This window comes from Ceratosolen solmsi, unplaced genomic scaffold (genome assembly GCF_000503995.2).
Source record: "Ceratosolen solmsi marchali unplaced genomic scaffold, CerSol_1.0 scaffold41, whole genome shotgun sequence".
Classification (NCBI taxonomy): Eukaryota; Metazoa; Arthropoda; class Insecta; order Hymenoptera; family Agaonidae; genus Ceratosolen; species Ceratosolen solmsi.
The window spans coordinates 7,961,622-7,985,430 of NW_011948424.1; the positions used below are offsets into that span (position 1 = coordinate 7,961,622).

A 23,809-nucleotide genomic window follows, 5' to 3' on the forward strand; every position below is an offset into this window, starting at 1 on the left:
GATGTTCCACTTTACATTCGCAAATGAACGAAACTTAGTAGCCGCGTATTTAACAACCCCCCCCCCCCCTTTTTTTTATTATAACCTTACAAATTATTTACCCCATTTACACATATATTAGAGATAAGTCTGTATGCGAGGCAGGCAATGCAAGCTAATTCGCAAGGGTGAGAAGCCTCGCTAACAAGGTCGGCAATAACACGCGAACGAATTATTTTTGCTTCCCTCTACAGTCCCCCATATTTTCGAAAGGGGAAACTCAGCTGTTGTCCAGCTTTGGAACGGACGGACGACGGAGATTTGGCACGGTCTTAATTGAGCTTGCGAGCGAGGCGAGCGGCTGGGTTCGCGGATACGCCCAGCCTGGAGCCTGAGTTCAAAGGCGTGGCAACAATTATAGGATTTTTGACGATGTGCAGGTATCACCGAGGAGGTTTGGCGCTTCGTCGTTATGGGCTGCTCGGCGAGCAGTTGTCCCGAGCTCCAGCGAAAGAAGAGTCCTGGCCTGCGATTGCTGACGAGCAAGTTGCACTTTAAGTCCCAACAGCTGGAGAAGCTCAGTGACTATTTCAGCCAACTCGCCAAGTCGGATAACCCAGGTAAAGTATGCTCGATGCGCGGTGCTTCGTTCCTTCTCGCTACTCGCTAATAGCGCGTTCGCTCGTAGAATGCTCGCGCGGGACGTCATTTTGTGGGTGGGCCGTCTATTTATAAGCGACTTCCGCGGGAGCTTTATTGTCTGCAGCTCGAGCTTCGCTCGTGAAATACGGAATGGTCCGAGACGATGGAAATTTTTGTCAATAACAATGAAGGTGCTCCGAGCTTTTATTTTGTCTTTCTCCGAGCCTGGGAAATCGTGTTTTTAAGGTAACGCTGACGATCGAATGCGAGATTCCTCCTGCAATGACGTGGCAAGAAGTTTCGAAAGAGAAAGTAAATTATAAAAGAACACACAAAATCAAACAACAACGATAAAGAGAATAAGAGGAACAATGGAAAATGTGAAATGGTGGTATTGAGTACCCACGGCACGTCGTACTTTTTTTTTACATCTTTTCTTTTTTTTGACAAACTAATGCTGAAAGAACCGGTCGTGTCGTTTTTGTGACTATTTATTTAGCTTTTTTTTTCTGTTTTTTTTTTTTTTTTTTTATTTAAAATTTAACTCTCGTCGAAGCAACTTCAAAATGAATTAAAAACTACACTTTATGCGACTTGCATATGCGTCGACAGCCATTTTCACTTTATGCCAATTCACAATCTGTGGTCGAACGATCATCCATGTATTACCTGAAAATTTTTCATAATGAGAAGGACAATGATGCTCATGTAAATAAGAATAAAAAGGATGTTTAATAGCATTCGCAGATATTGCTTGCATCGAGGTTGGCGTGGAAAAATTGGTCCAGAAGTTGATAGCTGGAGTAGGAAATCTGGACCGTAGATTCTCTGCCCTTTTCCTCGTTTCGCTCAAAGAACGGCGAAGAATACAGGTAAGATTGAATGATGGGCAAGAGGAACGAAACTTCTAATGCTTAAGTACTAAGTTTACTTCCACAATACCATAACTCTCTCTATCTCTATCTCTATCTTCTTTTCATTTTTCTTTCTGACGCACAGTCCTTACTACATTCTTATATTGCCTTTCCCCTCTTTTTTTTTTCATTTTCAATATATTTGAACTATTATTGTAATTTTCTTCCCTTTTTCCTACACTGTCATAGTTTTTACGTTACTATATCTGTACATATATATATATATATATATATATATATATATACCCCCCCCCACCCACATATATTAGACAAATATTTTACAAATGATACATCTGTACATGAAATCATTACAATTGCAGAAAAAGTTGAAAGTATCTTTTTATGAATGAATATAGACGCGACCCACGTATTTCTTTATTTCGATATTATTTTTTTAAAGCCGCATCCGTAAAGCTATAGAGAGTTGAAATGTGAAATGGTCAAATCTACAACAAGCAGCGCAAAGTGAGGTTCGGGTCATTTTCGAAATGTGAGTTACAGTTTCACTCTTGCATACGAAAACAAATAAATACACTCGAGCTTCGTGGAGGAGTATATAGGACGCTATTTATTCTGTGTTTTATGTTATTTTTTACGAATTGTAGATTGTACATTCTTTATTTAATGAAAAGCATCATTAACTTTGCTGCAATCATGTGCACGAGGTAAAAACTCATGCTTAAATTTATTTATAATTACGTGCCTTTTTAAACTTCAACAAGTGTACATTATACAAATAATATTTCTTAGGCATTTTTTATAATTTCAAAAGATTTTTCTATCTCACAAGTGTTTTATACGGGATTTAAAGGCTTAAATAAATTTTGAATCTGAATAGTAACTTGCTTTCCATTGTACACTGTCGCTGTATTTGTTGCAATGTCGATAATATTCAAATAAATTGTTTCGTAAATGTTTCTATCAGACTCATTTGTATGATACTTTACTCAACTGGAAACGATAGTAGTTTATTATGTGTCGTGTTGCTTTTGTGATAACGAATTATTTAGAACTTTTTATAAAATTCAATTAATCTCACGCAATTTATATAAATTATAAATAACATAATCATTACCTTAGAGCAATAAAAAATTTATGATATTGAGTTTGATTTTGAAAAATACTTACTATCTAAGTTGTAAAACTTAATCTATCGTTGGTGGGTGAACTTGCAAATAAAAGTGTTTTTTTTATCTTTTATATTATCACAATTATTACTTAGGTATTTGATGATTAATGTGCTACATCAAGTTATCGAAAGACTAAATTTAATGACAATGCAAAATAAAAATACGGATTTTGATTTTTACCTGTATTATTTAAGTAATAAAGGCGGTAGTTCTATATTTCTTCAATTTATATATATTGTAGTACGAATGTCAATATAAACTAGTTTGTGCACACTTATTTTAATCCACATTTCCAATCTTCAATCTATCGTCCAATTTTCATTTAAAATCATGGATATCTAAGGAATTAGGATTGCACTCGCTTATCGGAGACGAATGATGGAGGCACACACGTCCATCATCAGCGCACGAGTTTTTATTTAAACTTCAGTAACGCGTTGCATTTTTATTTCGATAAGAGCAATAATCTTAATGTGGGAAGGATTTTTTTAGATTCCAGATAAATATAGCCATAACCTTACCTACATGAATATGCATGAGAAATAAAGATAATTCGTTTAAAATTAACATTGTAAACAACATTAAACATTTATTTTTAATCGGAAAAGAAATTTTGTACTAGTGAAATAATTAATATTCTAATATTGAGAATATTATATTTTCAACAAATTTTCATTTATTTTATATAATGATTATAGCGGCATAATTAAATTCGTCTATTTAATTATGTCTCAAAGATCGAAAAGATTCGTATCCTTTTAAGAAGATGTAAATTTTTGTATTAACGTTTATTAAGAGTACGAATCTGCGAATTGGAAGAAATTGCGAAAGACGATAAGGGATTTAAATATTTGAATGCAAACAAATTATACAGTCATATTTATTCGGTTGGTGTGGAATTTATCTGATTAATTTCAGATTTGCTAGTCAAGGGAAAATTATTACTACCACAAGCGAAATTGTAGTTAAAATTAAATTAGAAATAATTCATAAAATTAAATTATATTAAATATTATAAATTTTGGTAATATGTCGCCAAATAATAACACAGGTATATGAAAATTATCTTGATATTATTTTCACATCTGTCATTTATTAATGTTAATTTTTTAACAAACGAACTACACAATCCGTAAACAAGAAAATAAAAAATAATAAATAAAAAATAAAATATTTAATATTTCTCTTTACGGATGGAGAATAGTTTATATTTTTCTAAACAGAAATTTCAAATTTCAAAGTCTTTCGTTGAATAGGAGAATACTTTTTTCAATGACTAAAATTGGGGTAACGAGTGAGTCGAGAGGACGAAAGGGATGTGGAAAAAAAAATCGAAAGTGATGATAGGCGGCGGGGCTTGAGGGGTTGAACGGTCAACATCGGTCAACGTGAAAACAAGGGCATGAAAAAGGCGGTGAATGGTGTAAATAAATTGAGAGTTCGGATGGAAGGACGGGATGAGAGGTTAGGGTGTCTGAGTGTATGGTTTATGAATGAAGGAAAATTAAAAAGAGAGGGTGACAAAAGCACGGCATCAAATAATGACACGAGAAGGGAACTAAAACAAATGATAGGAGTATGGTCGACGTGAAAAAATGGCGTAAACCAAATGATATTTTAATAATATAGACCTATAATTATTGATAATAAATTTTTAAAATTTCATGTAAAATACGATTTTCTTATAATATATAATAAATATAAAAAATATAATACATTAAAGTTAATTGTGCTGAAACGCTGGTGAAATATATTTTATACCATAAAATAGTCGATTATTTATTTAATGAAGGAACAAGCTTTTTAAATACGATGTTTATTTCGCGATTGTTTATTTTTTGGAAAATAAGACAAGAAATGTACTCATATATTATTTATAACATATATATATATATATATGCAATATAATTTAATATGAATATTGAGATGTATGAATAATGTATAAGAAATATTTTTTATTACCGTATAAATCGATACAATGTATTATATTTGCTTTTATTGCTATTATTTTTAATATCTATTATATTTGTCAAATTAGTTGAATTGAATTAAACAATTAGCCAGCTTTATTTATATCATAAACATTCTTATTTTAAAGGTGATTTTTATTGTTTATGATTTAATTGGATTATTATCATTTTTAGGTGATTATAACACTGTTATGCATTTTAAAAAGAATTTTAATATTTTTTGAGTTTTCCTCGTCATTTCTATAATTCTATAATTGAAAATATTCATTAGATGAAATTTCATTTCATGTTTATCCAAATTTATTTTAACACATTAAATAATCTTGTTATTGACATTTTAATTTTTTTCACTACCTTATAGATACTACATGCCATAATCATTGTTCACTTTATGTTGCTCATACGCTTATACGGTATTCGAATTTTTTCTATCGCCTTTAATTGGATGTCTGGGATCTTTGGGAGAAACGGAATATCGTCCATTCAATAAATGTTTCTCCAATTTTTTTGTTAATTAGTAATTTATAGCTTGCCGAAAGCTAGTGATTCATATTCAATGGGGGCTTATATAAAATATGCCCTGTTACATTAATGCTGCCGAGCCGTTGATTCATCAACATGGATCAGGCTAATGTTGGACATTAATAGCTAGTACAACTAGTCAGCTCCGAGTAATGCCGTTGGCTCATCGGTGTATAGACTTTAGCTAACACTGCTTTTATCTTATTCAGTCGCTTCATTTCTTTTGTACATTTACTGAAATAGCGTGATGTTTAATTACTTTAATTAATTACTAAGTATGGCTTTGATTTTGTTAGAAAACGGAAATAACTTTTGTAGGAAAAAAGTGAAAGTCTTAAGCATAATTCAATGCAGAACAGCACACACATCGCACAATACACACACACACACACACACACACACACACACACACACACACACACACACACACAGACACACACACACACACACACACGCATACACACACAATTAATTAATATTCATTCCCTTGTATCAGACCCTTGCGATTTATTTTATATTAAATAATATTAAGATGTTAAACATTCACATATTTCTATTCATGTTCAAATATAAAATGATCTACGATCTCTTGATCGAAATATTTGGCTTTGCTCTTTCGAATAATATTTTTTTTTTAAAAACGATACGAGTATTGCGAACTCCGGTATTATTAAAAAGCATTGGTTATTTAAAATTGAATACATTTAAAATAACTTTAATAGAACCTGCTGATTTAATATATATTATATAAATAAATGTTAATTAAAAAAAAAGAAGAAGAATAATAACCTTTTTATTTTGTAGTAATTTGACGTAATTTATTAAAAATATTTATGTGTTAATTAAAATTATATGTACAACAATATCGAATTAAATAGTTAGATTTATATGTAATTTTATTAATGGACTTTTTAATTCGCATAATTAATTTAATTTTGTTATAATTTTACAATTTTTAATTACCATAAATAAAACATTATTATAATACTATATTACATTCTAATTAAATTATGTTAATATTACGGGCATTTAGAAATATAACTCTTTTTATAAAGCAGATTTAAAAGGATTTAAGAAAATATATATACAGAAACAAAGATATAAGGTGTATAATATATATATATATATATATATATATATATATATTCAGTAGAATAATAATATTTTTCTTAATATTCATTGTAAATAATGAAAATTTCTGCAGTAGACAGTTTCAATTAATTGTATATTTACAAAATGTAGAAATAATTATAAAACGCAAAGTTAAGATATCTTTATTTAAAACGTTCATTTACATAGTTTTTTTATTATTATTTTCTAACGTTAATTAACTTCTCATTATATTCTCCTCATAAATCTGTATATAAAATTAAATAGTTGCTCACAATTAATTTCTTACAATATATGTGTATATAAAGGGTAATGTTAAACAAGTGCTCTAATAAACTTAAATAACGGTAACCGCGTGGTAAATCTTAGTTTCGTGTAACTGTAGCTTTTGATAAATGTTAGATTTTCATTTTACCTGGCAGTTCGATTTCCTTATTTACCGCTAATCACTTTTTTTTTTTGCATCCATTATTATTATTTCACACATGTCCATTATCGCACTTACTAGCAGCAATTGAGATTTGAGTACTTGCTGAGACTGGATGCATTGTCCAATCCTTCCGGTAATCCAGATGTCGAGCTTCCGTTGAGCCTAGAAGAGGATTCTGGGCTTCCTGGATTTGCTCGACTGAAAGTGAGGGCTGGTAACGCTGGTTCCTGGGCAGAATTCATTGGGCCGGATGGTAGACTGAGACGGGATCTTGTTAAAGTTCGAATTGCTGCTCTTCTAGCTGCTGCTTTGAAAAAAGGTAATATTCATTAGAATATTTAGAGTTTAAGGAAGGAAGTTTAAGGAGAACATTAAAGTTTAAGGAATGTACAATTTAGAAACGATTGGGCTAAAAAATCTCATCTGAAGTATTAGATAATACGAGTATTTCTTTAAAGAAATTTAATAGTTTCTTTTTGATCATGAAAAAATTGCTTTTAATATTTTACTTTTATTTTGTTTGTTACATTTGAAATATAATTGATATTTACGTTTGGTAATTCAGATTAGAGGAAAGGGATTTAAAATTCTTTTGAAAATAAAATTCAATCAAAGATAAATCAGTAATATGAATAGAGAAATGTTGAATATTAGAGAAGAGTTTATTAGAAAATTATTTGTATTTATGACGTGCAATACACATATATACATATATTTATGGAGTCTTCTCAACAACGTTAAAAGGGGGAGGAAGGGAATGATGTTATTTATGTATAAGCTTAGTTGAGGTCAGGAATATTGTGTCCTGTCGGTATTCTGTCATAGGTTAAAAAAAAATAAATAAAAATAAGTTATGGTGAGAAAACTGCATCGAGAATGCGATATTTTTGATTTATAGTTGTCAGTATAAGGTATTTGCTAAGCGTGATAAGTTATAAACTAGATTATATTTTTGGATTTTGAATAATTACTCTTCAGTTTTATATATTGTGATTTATAATCATTCTGATGTACAATATTATGAAATTATATACCTAAAATAATTAACTTGTCCGAGCATTGATAAGTGCTTTAAAAAATTTATATATAATTTTATCACATAATTTATAAAATAAATAAATATTTTAGATCAAATACTATTTTATTAATATAAAAGAAAGATCAAATTCATCATATTAATCTATAAATGAAAATATATATTTACTAGCTCTACAGTCACACACAGAGTTTATAGAATTTTATGAAAAAGTCTTGTATTTAAATTCTTACCTGTCATTATTTAATAAATCTGAAAGCAGTATAAATTTATTATCGTTGTAGAAAAACTTTTTAATTCTTACTTTACTTATAAATTTATACGTGTTTTATTACTTAGAAAAAAAAAATTATATATATATATATATATATATATAATTTTATTTGTAATTATATCGTTAATAAAAAAAAACTTTCTTTTATATTTTTTTTGTATTAAGTTACATTATTACTATACATTTTTTCAATTATTAAATGGACTCTTGTATCAGATTTGCATTTAGGCTTTTAAAATTGAATTAATTCAATAGATATTATGTTAGTTATTATAATTTACAATTATATTTTATAAGTATAAGTATTTATAATTTATTTATTAGCAAATCCACTGACCTTAATAATATTCGTATACCTCAAAGTACAAATTTGCATGTTCTTTTATGCCGCGATTGAGATGAACATTGATAAGCAGCAATAAGTAACATATAACATGAAGATGAAAATAAATTATTATGAATAATTAAAACTGTAGATTTTAATTATGTAGTATTTCTAAAAGATCAAAATACAAAAGTATGAAATATATTGAATTAATTAGGATGAAGTGTTAATGTGTACAATTGAATTATTGCAATGTCATTTGAAAAAAATATTAATAAAGTACTGCAATACTGAATCTAAAGAAAGAAAAAAGAATTATAATTATGTCTAAATTAAATTCTTCTATATTAAAATATTCTTAAGAACTGGTAAATTAATATAAATTACCATAATTATATAAAATCTAACCATATTTGTACATAAAAATTATACATTATTTGATTTGAAATATTTTATATACAGCGATTCCTTTATTTGCAAAATACAGGAAGAGTTAATAATTACGATGGAGCAACAATTTTGATTGAGATGATTGAAATTTTTTTATTAGATGCTGCTATTGCTGTTGATGAAAGACTCTGCTCAACTCCCGGACAGATTGTCGATGCCGATGTATTGGATAAGATTCTTAAGCAACCGGATCATTGTCGAGTTTTCTACGGACCAGGTATGCAGTATAAAATCATAAAATATTTTGTTTATTTGAAGCTTTCCGAGCACATTTGTCCGTATGCACAATATTCTTATTGAATATGTAAAGTAAATAAAAATATTATGTCTTATTATGACTACCTAACGATAAAGTAATGAAAATCAAAGCTTACCGATAAAAGCAAAATTGAAAAAAATGATGTACGTCTATGTTATTAGTATTTGTTATAAGTATAAGTAAAGAGTAGATGAGAAGAAAAAACAAGTGTGTCAAGTGCAACGGTTATGGAAGCTTTCATGAGTGTACATCACCTTAGCATTTCACGCTGAGCTTTATATCGTAACTTTTCATTAAGGATAAAACAATTTAATTAAAGCGATGATTTTTAGCGTTTATTATAATATATATATATATATAATATCATCTATAATGGTGAAATACAAATCTTTGAAATTTTATTTCCTAGTTATCTCATGAGATTGCTAGAGACTCATTTATTTCTAAGATTAAGCACAGAGTTTATGTAATTTTTCATAATTCTGCTATTGACATTCATAGAAAAAAAATTATTTATTATTCTATTTGTATATTATAAATGTATGAACATTATTAAGAAGATTATTTATACAAGCTATTACCATACTGGCCCATCATTACAATATGTTTTGTTAATGCAATAATTTAATCCGACTAAAATTGATAATAATGTGTAAGTCGAATGTACATGCAGCTTTTATTATATTATGAATGAATAGTAACAGTGTGCTGTAGTTCTCGATAATTATTTTATAATTATATATAATGTGCTTAATGGCTATATTTACAAGTATATTTTAACACAAAAATAAAGTATTACAATAATAAACTCTGAATAAAAACTGAATTTTGAGATGTGAGGATTAGGAGGCACGCTTTTGCAGCTTACGAATACTAAGTGGTAAGAAAAGGAAATACGGTTTATTACGATATGCTGATAAGGCGATAGAACGGATAGTCTCTTGAGGAAATAAATGCAGAATATGTAGAACTGATAAGGTATTGTATCACAGATAACCATCCTATAGTACATGTACTCGACCGGAATTGAGTCACAGTATATATGTTAGTGCTCTAAAAGGATGGTTCACTTACTTCGTTTATATGCATGCTTGCAGGTACTTACAAATGCATTTATGTGAAATAAAGTGATAATCAAAGTGCCAAGAGGAATAAAATTACCAAAAATATTTCATTTATGCATAATATGGAGGATTTTGTGAAAAAGTCATCAGAGTACGCAATTGGACTTACTCGCTGATATCGATGCTGCTATCTTTAATGAAGATGCATTAATATTTAAAGCGAGAATGTGCATTATTATTGTAAGCAGTGACCTATATTATTATTAATACATATTTTGAAGTTCCTCCATTAATAAAGAATTTGCGAAGTTAGCAGCTGCTTGGTTGACAAGCTTACATAGAAGTTTTGCGAGTTGTAAGCAAGAAAGAAAAACTACTACATCAATATACAAATTCAAGGCATTATTTAAGTTTAAAAATTTACAATTATTTCTGAAATCTATTTATCTAAAGCTGAAAATCGATTTTAGCCGAAGCAAATTATAAAGTACGTTTACATAAGGATTACTTATATTTGACGAATACGATCTTTAATTTTAACGTTTTAAACATTGTAAAAATAATTATTACTTTCGAAAGATTTTTTTTGTATTTTCTTTTTATTGTAATTAAATATTATTTAAACTTTTAGACGCTGTTTTTGTAGTAAAATATGCCATTTTTAAAAAAATTTACATGATGGTCTTCTAATTACAAAATAAATTTAATTAAATGTAACGCATTTAATATAATGTAATATTCAGATAATTATACATTTATCGTATAAATGAGCTAATGTAAAATATTCTTTAAAAAAAAATTTAATATATTTTATATAATGATATAAATCTGTAAGACAAACATTTTTTTTTTTCACAATACCATTAGATAGTTAAAAAATTATGATTTTAATTTAGTTCCAAAACAATTGTTTTAATCACATCAATCATAAATATATCAACGTAAGAATGAAAGTTTATAATGAATGGATAATTTGAGTTCTAAGCTAATATTTGATTTATGTCAATGTTCTCAGTATATTAATAAAGAAAATTAGAACAGTCATTACTAATAATTGATGAATGTTGAAATTACTTAAAATTTTTTTCACTTTATCATCTATTTATTAAAATAAATGTAATTATATTCCTTGTCTAATAAATACATAGAATATCATAGTATATATTTGTTTACAGATTTTATGATTATTTAAGTATTTCAGTTAACATTTAAAATGACATAAATAAGATTAATCTCATACAATTATATTTTTATAATAAACATCAACAGTACAAAATCCTAGTGGTGTTGTTTGTATGCTTATTTATAATTAAAAACTAGTATTTCCTTCAGCTGTTATTAAATATTTTTATTCGAATAGTGCGTGGCGCATAATTGTTTGACGTACATAAAATATCTATTGCAATTCATGCAATTCATTGCCCTATTCCAATATTAACCGTATGTACACAAAATTTCTATTTTCCATATTGATAGATATTGTGGAGTTACAGATTTATTAAGGGAGAAATTGAGTTTTACCCTAATAAAATATAACTACTGCATAAGAATGATATAGCAATATATTTTTAAACAATTATTTGAAAAATTGAGAAATATGTTTATCGCTTAAAAATTTTTTTTTCTCAATTAACAAAATATTCAGAAATATATATGTATATATTTTTTTTAACTTTTGACTTTGTTGCAATGATAAAAGCTTCTCAATCAACATTATAGCGATTAGTTAAATGCTGATGTTATTGATAATAATGAATAGAATTGTGAATCAAAAGTATATCATGGAATGGTTACTATTTGGCTGGTATTTTTATAGAATTAGTCCAAGTATTTGTACCCAAAAGTACCTTAAAGCTTAAAAAAAATATTAAAAACGTTGAAGTAAAATTGAAATTGTTAATCAATATAATTGGTAAATAGAAGTTATTTATAATTTATTTTTGATCATTTTTTTTTTTTTTTTTTTTTTTTTTTTTTTTTTTTTTTTTTTGAATAGCCGATTCCGAGTTGAAGTTATTTGAAATTGCCGATCATCGAGTTGTCATTGTGGAGGATGAAAGTGGGATAATTTTAAAGATTGGCCAACGCGGATCAAAATCGCAAGACATCGAAGTGAAACTTTTAATTGGTGCTTCTATAAATTCGTGGCCCACTTGCGCCGATTATCCAAAAAGGATACCATTACATCACTGCGATGCTTTGCTCCATTATACAGCCGCACAAAGTGTAAGTCCATTAAGCTTCATTACTGCAATGCACTTCACACAATCTACTATAATGTTTTATGTTATTCCCAAACAGCGAATAATCGTGGCATTAAATAATAATTTAACAAAAGTCAGTGCTAAGTCGGTTTTACCTCGGTATCCGAGCCAAATTCACATTTTAATCACTCGTAAAATGCAATGCTATAACGTATAAAGTAAATAGTAGTAGTAAAGGTCGCAGTAAAACAAAAATAATAATAAAAAAGTAACAACAACGATCAATAAACATGAAAGTGCAGTCGCGTGGATGCTGGTTGGAAAATTGTTTAAAACTGTTTACGTAAAGTCCAAATTGATTAGAGGAATTGATTGTTTCAGGGCATGTTTGTCGTGGCGGTGGGCCCTCATCAAGGACTACGCTGCGACGATCGGGCGAGTCTCTGGCGGATTCGCGTCCTCGCAGCCGAGGTCATTATGCGCGAACATTATTCCGAGGATAGTGTGCCCGCGCTCACGGAATTCGCGCTTTTGCAGGTGCTCGATCAGCTTCGAGGACGACGACCCATGGACTTTTCCATCAAACGTAAGGTACACACGATGTTACCGTTGCGCCTTGCCACGTCTCTCGGTACCATTTTTCGTGAGTGCGCTCGTATTGTTTAATAACCGTTAGAAAAGTCTTTTACCATACCATCGACCGCTGGGCGCATAAGCAATGATATTGATTTAATGCTACTTCGTGATAAGCTGGACTTTCTTGGCTTTCACCTGTTTTCAGTTATAAATAAATGCCCGTAACGGTGGATAATTTATTCTTATTCTTGTTCTTCTGCAATTATTCATTAGATCTTCGGCGCAATTCTTAACGAATAGAAGGTTAACGAGAACATTATTATAAAAAATTTTTTTATTTTTTTTTTATTTTTTTTTTAATTTTTTTTTTTTTTTATACACAGTATTATTTTTATAAAACATTTTCCAACATATTCTTTTTATTGTTGACAAATGTGATTTTATTTTCCACCATATCTAAATTTGATGTTATAAAACTCATCAGTCTTTTATAAAATATATTATAATGGAAGAGCCTTTAGCATTCTTATTCTTTTATTTACATTTCTTCGATCGAATGTATTTGATTGTGCATGTAAATAGTATTTACAAACTATTTGCGTACGCGTACGTGTGTACGTCCGTGCGGGCGTGCAAAAATTTTTCTACATTCTAGTGAACTTCTTATTTTTCAATGACGCAAGCGCGATATATATAAATGCCAATTTATTTAAAAGAGGCCGATGAGCTTAGCGATTTTGTCTTTTTATGGCTTCTTACGTAATAGTCTATGGGTCTCTTCGCGTATAGTGCAACTTTTTTTTGGCCATTCGCGTTCATCATCTGCTGACGCTTCACATTATTGGACATAATTTCCGTTAGCGTATACAATTAAAAATCCATTAATCACTTATGAATCTACAATGTATTCATTAAGTTGAGTGTGAATATAATGAAAATTGTAGCTTTAAGGAGATCACGATTGTTTAAACGTATTATTACAATTAGCTTGTATACCTTTTGTCATTCAAGAGAACATTTTTTTAATATATAATTACGAGCTATTATTAAAAATTTCTTTTAGTTGTGGCTAGCCGCTTATCCTTACATTTTATTGTTGTGTATGTATTACAATATTTGACTTGTACTTAAATGTACACAATTTATTTCAATGTTTATCAGAATGGAATATTTCAATTTGCGGGAAGTATCGGAAACTTTAGATATTGGAATGGTCAGCATAAATTTTTATTGCACAGGCGAAGCATTGACAATACATCATATTTTCCAAACAATATTTTATCCTTCGCCTCGGATTATTTATTTCATTTCTATCCAGATACAAACAACTCATTTTTTCTACTGAACGCTTTCGGCTCTTTTTTTCTATTAGATTCACAGTTTTTGAAGGTTCATTTTAACGTAGTCAAGCCCCTTGAATCGAGCGAATATCAAGCGAAAGCTTAATGAGAAAAGTTGAATCGATTCGAGATCGCTGTTCATCCTATTAAACATAAATAAACAAGTTCTTGTTTATATTCGGTTTCATCTACGCCACTGTCTTTGATTATAATGGAGAGTTGTATTATTTTCAATTTTTAATTGAGTGGATGGAACAATATGAATTTATAAATTGAATTTAAATGAATATGAACTATTTGCGTGATTTATATATTTTCCGATATTTTGCATATTGCAATTTATGGGATCACGACAATGAGATTCAACAAGACTACCAGGATCACCCAATCTTCTTCTGCTTTCTCCTCGAATTGCCGGTTTATGAGAGATTCTTATTTTTATGCCTTTAATTTTACGTGGTACGTCTTAAAGTTATTAAGAGAGTTCGAGTCCTCGCTGTACTTGAGTAACGAGATACTTATTTGGATTAAACTTTTCTTCCAACTATTATATGATTCTGCTTAATGTTTTTTTTTTTTTTTTTTTTTTTTTTTTTTTTTTTTTTTTTTTTTTTTTTTTTTTTACTAAAATACTCACTTGATAGTCAATCATATATACTGATCATGTTAATAACTTGATTTTCCTTTAATATTTTATTACTCATTAATAACAGTGTGCGATTATAGTTATGCGAGACAAATAAGAGACAAGGAATGCTCATAAAGATATTCATACGATGTATTATTTAATCTCGTACAATAATATTCTTTTAATTTAATTCACTTCTGTGTATGGGAATGTACTATAAACATAACGCCAAGACAATCTTTATAATAATAACATATAACTATTAAATGGCCTTTTATCTTATAGATGTTTGAAAATATTATCGATGATATTGCTAAATGAATGTCCTTAAATGTTTCACGAACAAATAAATTCCAATATGATATAAATTTAAATGTAATAAATTATTATTAATAAAATATTAATTGAAATGATAAATATTGAAAAACTCAATAATTTACAAGTACGAGGTATAATTTGTCTCCTTTTAAGAACATTAGAGACGACTTTGGAAGACATGCATGCACGTAGTAAAATTCCAACTTCTTCGTATTATTGGATGTTTAGTAGTTTAATCCTTTGATATTTATTACATCTATTTCCTAGACGCATTGAATTCCGACCGTAATGTCGACATGTCGACATAGCAGTTTGCGTAGTTAAATGTTTTTCCCTTCTTATTTCTTTTCATCGGTGATGAGATTATATTCTTTTTTCTTCCCTCTCTTACTAAAGCGAACGTTTATTCATTTATTATGGGATTTTCAATTTAATAAATTGTCGCATAAAGATTCCAATTTAATGCTAATTAGAAATTATTTTCAAGGCCCGTTATAACTTGAGATACTCTATTCACATACACGTATTCACCCATACGCACATATGTATAGGCATATATAATATTAATTAAATTAATTATCGAACAAGTTCATAATTAGTAGAAAAAGTTCATAATTATTTTGTAGAATTAAGGTATTCTATTTGTATTTAAATTATTTACGCGAACAGTAATTAAACTATTATATTACTACATGTTAGTAGATTTCTTTAAAATCTAATTTCAGGAACCGTTAGAATATTATTTATGATTGTAAAAAAAATTGAAGTAAATATCAATATCGAAATTTCTTAATGGCATTAAATTTTTATTTAATATATTTGCTATTTAAGATGATTAATTTGTAATTTAAATTAAAAAAAAAATTTATTTAACTATTAAACGAATGTTATATTAATGTTATACGCGCGCGCGCACACACACACACACACACACACACACACACACACACACACATTAATTGTGTGATAATTATGTATAATAAAAATGAATTTAAGCCTTCTTAGTGTTATTCTCTAATTAATATTGATGTTATTTATCGAAATATAGTAGTAACAACGTCGTGTAATTAACATTCCTATTTTCTCCTATTACCGTGTCGATCTATTGAATTACGTACGATAAATTATATTTGTCCATTACACTATTATACATAATGTCGTAATAAAACTTTGAAATTTAAGAAGTGCGAAATACATGCTTAAAAGTGACGATTTCTTGTATGATAGTGACTTTTTAAAATCGCGCAAACATATTTAGAATCTTATAAAGTTGTGTGAAATATAATTGTTATGTGTGTCGTGTAGCAAACAGCCTGTGATTGCATCGCTGTGATAGAGGTTTTGTTTTAAATGTCGCATTTTGTAAGTTTCCTTTTTCCATTAGGGATTTGTATATTACATGACTAGGTTCTGTATAAGATCAAGGTAGATAGAGAAGGAGAAGAAGTTATTCGTGCAAGTTCTCGATTGCACTGCCGACTAACTCAAGTTTTACTCGAGTTTTCTCGACTTTCGAATTGGGATTAATCGAAAACTCAATCACAAAGGTTATTTGAATAGTACAATTTCTTGTTGTTAGTTTTTAATTTTATGTCTTTTTTTTTTATTTAATTTCAAAAAAAATTTTTTTTATTGGTTTTTCTATGATAATATTGCATCTAACGTACATTTTTATTTAAATTATATTTCGAACGATAGGAGTATGTCTATTAAAAAAGTTTTTATTCCCCTTTCCCTCTCTCCCATTATATAGTAAATTTTCAATAGATAAATAATATCTGTTTAATTTGAAGTTCGAGCGGTAGCTGAAGTACAAAATGAACTTTTACAGGCATTGATTTTATCTATGAAAGGCATTTTTCAATCACTCAGACATTAAATAGTCTTTGCTACATTTTTTCTCGCAATTTCGATTTAATGTAATTAAAATAATTTTGAAATACAAGGAGATCGAAGCTAAACATTATATAATTTATTCTCCATATGTTACTTTAGTAGCCAATTAACATCGATCGCGACGTATTGAAAAGCTTTATCGAGTCGAACGGATAAGTAAGTCAAAGTATTCCAATTGCTTTCACGAAGCTTATATGCACGCCCGCACGCATATATATATATATATATATATATATATATACACGTTCGCGCACATACAGAGACGTGGAAAGACGCAATGAAATATATTTATTAGCTTTTGGCTAAGCAGAGCGTCAAAACAAAAGCACAATACAATATATTCATATATCGGTGCAAACGAAACTAACATACTCGCATCCAGGGAACGCTGAGGCTAGTCTCCCGTCATATTGTAAGAGCCATACTCTGGTGGTCACTGGAGCGCACTGGACCGGATCCCTTAAAGAACTGGACTTCCGACAGCCTCTCCCGCCACGTCCTCATGGGGTTGGACGAGCTGCTGAGAGCCCTCCGATGCCAGAATTTGAGGTGCTACTTTCAGCCGCGTTGCAACCTCATGCTGCAATGTGCCCGAGGTAATGAGCAATCGACTCCCGTTTCCAATTTCAATGATCGCTTTGGTCAGCCCTCTCGATAGTCGAGGGCGAGTCAACCTTTACCCTTCGGGGTATTCTATACCTGTTAGTAGATCTACTGTTTTTTTTAAGTCTCTCAAGCAGCGTCGACTATGTCGATCGCCTATATCTTTGCACTCTTTCTTCCTGGATTTAATAACGTCCATAAATTTCATTTTATCCATGCAATGCGCACCCCCACGCGTACAATGTTATTATTCTGTTTCGACAATGTAATAATTTATTATTTTACACGCTGCATTAAAACACAGTGCCGCAATATTTAAATCTTTAATATTTACAAGGTAATTTTACATTTATAAATTTCATTTAGTAGGTGATAAAATGAAATTATGGCGCATATGTTTTACGCGTAAATACGTACATCCTGAGTATGGTCCATTATATCATATATTTATAGGGTATAATATATTATTAAATTATAATACATTTAATTTTTATATGTTTGAAATTTATATTTTTGTAATTTAATTTTGAATGCATTTAAGTTTTTTTTTTTTTTTTTTTTTTTTTTTTAAGTATTATTTTAAGTGCTTGTAGATTCGAATTTTAATTTGGTCGAACAATGAAATATTTATGTTTTAATAAGATATTTAAATAAGATATTAATTTTTAATTTTTATCTTTACCATTTTCAGTATACAGATTTATTAGTATTATAATGATATTCTTTAGAATAAGTTTTACATATTCAGCAATGTATTTTCATCTTCGCTAATGCTTGTTCAATGTTCCTTCTCAACCAATTAAGCAATTACTTCGATTTTGTTGTAATTTGTTGCTTTAAAATTTAAAAATATAGTTTATGAAATTTGAAAATAAAATAAAGAGCGAGATACGATTTTAATTTCTATGCATATGCATGAAAGACATATTATATTCATGCAAACGCGTCAAATTTATTATTTAATAGCGCTTTATAATCGTCAATTTACTGGGCAGAAAGATTATTATAAATGAATGTTCAGAATTAAGAAAAATCCTTTCAGATTTATTTATTACAGTTTAAATATGTATAGCTTGGGATTCTTATACATAATGTAAGTGACATATTTCAATATTATTATTTTCAACTTTAATACAGCCAATGTTTAATTTATAATTCTAGTATGATGATTTAATATATTTGTATGCATTATGTATAACATTGATATATAATCAATAATGAGACCGAAAAAAGCTCTAGTTATTGTCAATCGCTTCTTATATGCTATCAGCAATATTACTTTAATATTAACAAATGAACAGTTAATTCGTTGATAATTGTAAGGGATTGTTATAAAGTTACATAGTTCAAGTAAAAAAAAAGTTTCACTTAAAATAATCCTACTGACAAATAATTCAAATTTAATTCAACAATTCGAATTTAATAATTCGGTCTTTTTTTAAACATAAGTAATAGCATTAAAACTATTATAAGTTCATAGCATTGCTTTAAAAGTTCCTAATGGAACAATTGAAAATCGCATTTGGAAAGTTGAAAAATGTGTCAACCTTCTCCGTAAGTGATTTGAACTTGTAATGAAAGTAATTGTTGAAATCGATTCGTATAAGTTCTTTTAATCACTAAAATGTAGAAGATTCTTTTCAATATTAAGCGACAAGTGTAATTAATTAAAAATATAAATAATATTATGAAAGTTATTATCAGTTCTTTGCATTTCTTTCATTTCACATTGAAATTAGCACAATTATTGGCCTTTAATATGATCAAGTATGATATTGTTAATAATTAATGTTGAATATACATTTTTTTTTATTAATCAAATTCATATTTGAAGATATGTAAAGAACATATAGTCAAGCTATGTTTAAAAAGCGTTGCTTTTAATTTTAATTTCTCTTTACATTATAAATTAGAATAGCAATAATTATTCATACCATCAGTTACTGTAATAATCAATAAGTTTGAGTTTTTCAAATAATTTTCAATTAGCCCTTAATTTACTTTGTTTAAATACTTTAATAGTTCATTATTCTAAACGAGCACATAAAAGAATTGTGTTAATTTCAACCGTGGCTGTTTTGATTTATTCGTTGAAAAATGATTTAATTAAATTTACGTGTATTCCTGGTTTAATGATGCGGGTACTTTAGTATCTTATTTAAACGAGTGTGTGCGACAACAAGTAATACAAGAAGAGAAATGCGGTGAAAGAGACATGGAGCATGAGAGAGAAGGAGAGTGAGACTGAGGAAGAGAGTGGTAGAGTGTGTGGGAGGGGCGAAGGTGAGGGGATAAATGAGATTAAGATTCTTAGTGAAATCTTGTTGATTTTCCGGGACTTTGAGATCCGTAGAATGGAGAAATAAACAATTCAGGTCGATAGAAAGACAAAGAGGTTGGGTTATGTACAACTATTCGTTCACACAACGTTAAGCGTCGAAACTGTACGAACGACTACTCTTCATTGTCATTTATAATGTTGAGTGCTTAATTCAATCGAAAAATTTGTTGAATTTATTCTTTATTAATAGTAGGACAATACATAGTTTTGTAGTTTCCTATATGCTTAATTACATTAAAAACAAAAAACAAAAATACGGATAAGATTAAAAGATCCTACTAGATTTTCATAAATCTGAATTTAACTTAAATTTTTATATTTTTACGATAAAAAATTCGTATCTTATTTTTGTTCAATTAGAAAATAAAAGTTAATTATATAATTATAAAGTTATAATAATGATATCATTTTATTATGAAGTATTGAGGGCTTATAACACACTAAAATCAAATTTATATTATGTAACGGTAAATACTACTGTATAAAGTATAATATATACTTGTTCATATTCTCCCTCCCTCCCTCTCTCTGTCTCTCTCTCTCTCTCTCTCTCTCTCTCTCTCTCTCTATTTTGGGTTCTCTTTTATTGTAAATGAAGCGTACAATCAGTGATGTGCCATACTTTGATACTTTCGCTTCGATGAATGTAACAATATTTTTCATTTCAAATACTATTACGTTCATGTTAGCAGCCAATCTGATCGAAACAGTTTTTGCTTTTCTTTGTGTTTTTTACTGTTTTTACTATTTGCAATTTTAATTTTAATTGTTTTTGATAATTTTTGTCTCTTATTATTTTTCTATAACAATCTTTACAACGTTAATAAATCAATAATTCACTTTTATTAATATTTTGTTGACTAATAAATCAACACACACACAGAAACACAGAAACACACACACACACACACACATACACACACACACACACAAATAGAGAACATTTTCGCAAATTAAATAAATATAAATTATGCCAAATATAATTACATAATTATAGCTTTCTTTATAATTAATTTTGAATTAGATCGTCAGCAAACAAATTATGAAAAAAATATGAAATGAAATGTTATTTCATCTTTTCGTTCAATCAAATTGAATAATCAAGAAGCTGTCGCACATGTCGAAAACAGAAATATTTCATAATTAAATATATATGAATTAACATTGGCGTTGTCGGTAGGACGATCTTTTGGAAACTAGCGAAAGCGAAATTGTCTTCGTGCCATTAATTAAACGACTTACTCGACTATAACTAAATATCTTTCTTATTCTCTCTCTCTCTCTCTCTCGCTCTCTCTCTCTCTTTCTATTTCTCACCGTCTCTTTTCCGATTTCTCACTTACTCGTTCGTCTCTGTGGAGATGCATATCCGCTCTAACTGACGCGGTACATCTGGACTTCACTGTATTGCGTACATGCCATATACGTAAGTAGTATAGGTGCAGGCGTGTAGAGCGCCCAATTTATTCGAATGATTTATAGTTTCATTACGGGGTGGCCATATTGGGTCGACCACACACGATGGCCGAGGAAGCCTTGGACAAGTTTTCTCCGAGGTCGAGTGTTCATTGTTTCATTCGGAGAAACTTACGATAGCAACAGAGATAATAGGGGTGACGCAGGGAAGCGAGGGTCTGATTTGCGATATTTATCATTTGAATGAAATCAGAAAAATGAATTAGATTTGATCGGCTGCGGTGAGTGAGACAAGATTAATTCATCGCGTTACACAACTTATTGTTATAAGATTACCGTAAGCAGGCAAGAATCTTGACAAGGATGTTGAACATTGTTTATTTCATTAAAATACACAATTTATCAGTAAATGTTATCACTCGATTTTGCGGTTCATGATGTACTTTTAGCTTCGATTTCGTACATTCTTTCGCCTATTCATTATGTCCGAATTATCTATAACGATAATTTTAATCTATTAAATGTTTACTCGAGCTTCATTATCAATTTTTATAATCTACAATTTTATATTGAATAATTAATTTAATTATCGAATGTTATTCTTATCGAAATTATTATCGAATGGCAATTAAGGAAATTTAATTATTATAGCTTTAGCTATAATCTATTGAAATCTGATTTTACCTTTTGATGAGGAAATCCAAAGTAGATTAAACGATTAACAAATCGCCTATGCTTTTGATCATTCTTTCTACTTGTGGGAAAATTAAATTTAATTTACTATCCTTTGGCTACAAATATAAGGAATTGAATTTCTTTAACATCAATAGATAAATCGTCTTCGGTTATTATTTCAATATCCAGCTTACGCATCAAGGTTTGCGATAATGAAATTGCATGTCTCGACAAATTGAATACCCATCCCCGGTACCATTAGATATTAAGTAACAAAGACGATTAGCGGTAGAATCCTCTAGAATAAGATTTTGTGTCCTAGGCGGTAATCTTTATCACGAGGACGCGTATGGAGCGGACGCGCGCCTCCTGGAGTCATACCTCGGGGCCCTACACACGCACTCGCTCGACTGGTCCGAGGATGTCCAGCAAGTTGAGCGTAGTTTATCGAGTGAGGAGCTGTTGGAAAAGGAGCTCGTTTCACGTTGGCGACAGGTTATGGCATCACTACCACGAGGTACAATGAGCGGTTATTGCGGCTATGGCCAGCGACAGCTTCAATACATTGGCCTCGTTATTAAGGAAGTACTTCGTGCCAGGGATTCGCTGATAATTCAGGTGCGCTTGCCCTAATTAGGCCTTTTTCTTTGAATGTTTGTGTATATGATTTTTTTTTCATCTTGCTTTCTAAATACCCGGATGCGTGCTTCCACGAGTAATCATGAAATGATGTATGAAAGCATGAATATTGCATAGCACGAACGTAGTCTGGAATACATTTACAAATTAGTTCGGACAAATCCTCCCTTAAACGAAATGATTTGTTGAATTTGTATTGAAGATATACTGATGATCTAATCATATTATAGATATTATTCACTATTTATTTTCTATTCTATCTCAGCTTATTTAAGGACCGTTCAAATTAATTGTATTTAAGAGATTGCAAAATGTGCGGAGGATATTATTGTTAATTGAAGAAATTTGGAATTGGTGGTATAAATTATTAAAATATTTGTCAGTATAATATAGTTAATTCCTATAAATATTTTATGTTTTCTTCAAAATGAATTAGAGCTTTGAAAATCTTGAGTTATTAAAATCAGCTGTGAATTTCAAATCGACTATCATTTAAGAGTAATTAGAAAGATTGGGTAAAGTGAAATGTACACAAGATTTTAAATAAGGACAATAATTGTCGTACATTTTGTTATAGTTTTATCATGTACGTAAAATTAGTTTTTACGTATCCAATTCGTCATCGCGTAAAAGTTTTTTTTCTATTATTTTAATATTTGTATATATTCTTATGTATGTAGGTGTTCCACAGCAGGTATATAGTGTTATATACCTAGTGTCGCATATAATATATGAATATATACATTATATACGTAGTATACATATGTAGTAGAAATTTTATGTGCAGGTGTGATAAGCATCGTATTTAAAATCAAATAAGTAGACAGGAAAAACATCAAAATTTATAAGATGTGGAAATATAATATTGTAATTCATAAAAATAACTGAAACACCATGAGCGGTAAGAAATTGGTTTTGCATGAGATGACATTATACTTTACATTTAGGGTAAGTACTTCTGCTATATATATATATATATATATATATATATATATATATATATCTTAACTGTATTCAGGAATCTATAAAATATGGGTAATAAAACTTAGAATGTGAGTTATAATATTA

At 29.3% G+C, this 23,809-nt stretch overlaps 1 protein-coding gene across 1 annotated transcript in view; it reads left to right on the plus strand.

Moving 5' to 3' along the window:
- Window positions 1–289: 289 nt before the first annotated feature.
- Window positions 290–23,809, plus strand: part of LOC105362762 (uncharacterized) — a gene marked incomplete at its 3' end in the record, with an annotated part of 44,016 nt that continues 20,496 nt past the window's right edge. Inside the window, exons 1-8 of the mRNA XM_011500251.1 lie at window positions 290–599; window positions 1,360–1,493; window positions 6,779–7,016; window positions 8,883–8,999; window positions 12,102–12,331; window positions 12,691–12,900; window positions 17,450–17,663; window positions 22,425–22,720. Coding sequence (XP_011498553.1) covers window positions 452–599; window positions 1,360–1,493; window positions 6,779–7,016; window positions 8,883–8,999; window positions 12,102–12,331; window positions 12,691–12,900; window positions 17,450–17,663; window positions 22,425–22,720 — 1,587 coding nt within the window. The remainder of the gene's footprint in view (window positions 600–1,359; window positions 1,494–6,778; window positions 7,017–8,882; window positions 9,000–12,101; window positions 12,332–12,690; window positions 12,901–17,449; window positions 17,664–22,424; window positions 22,721–23,809) is intronic.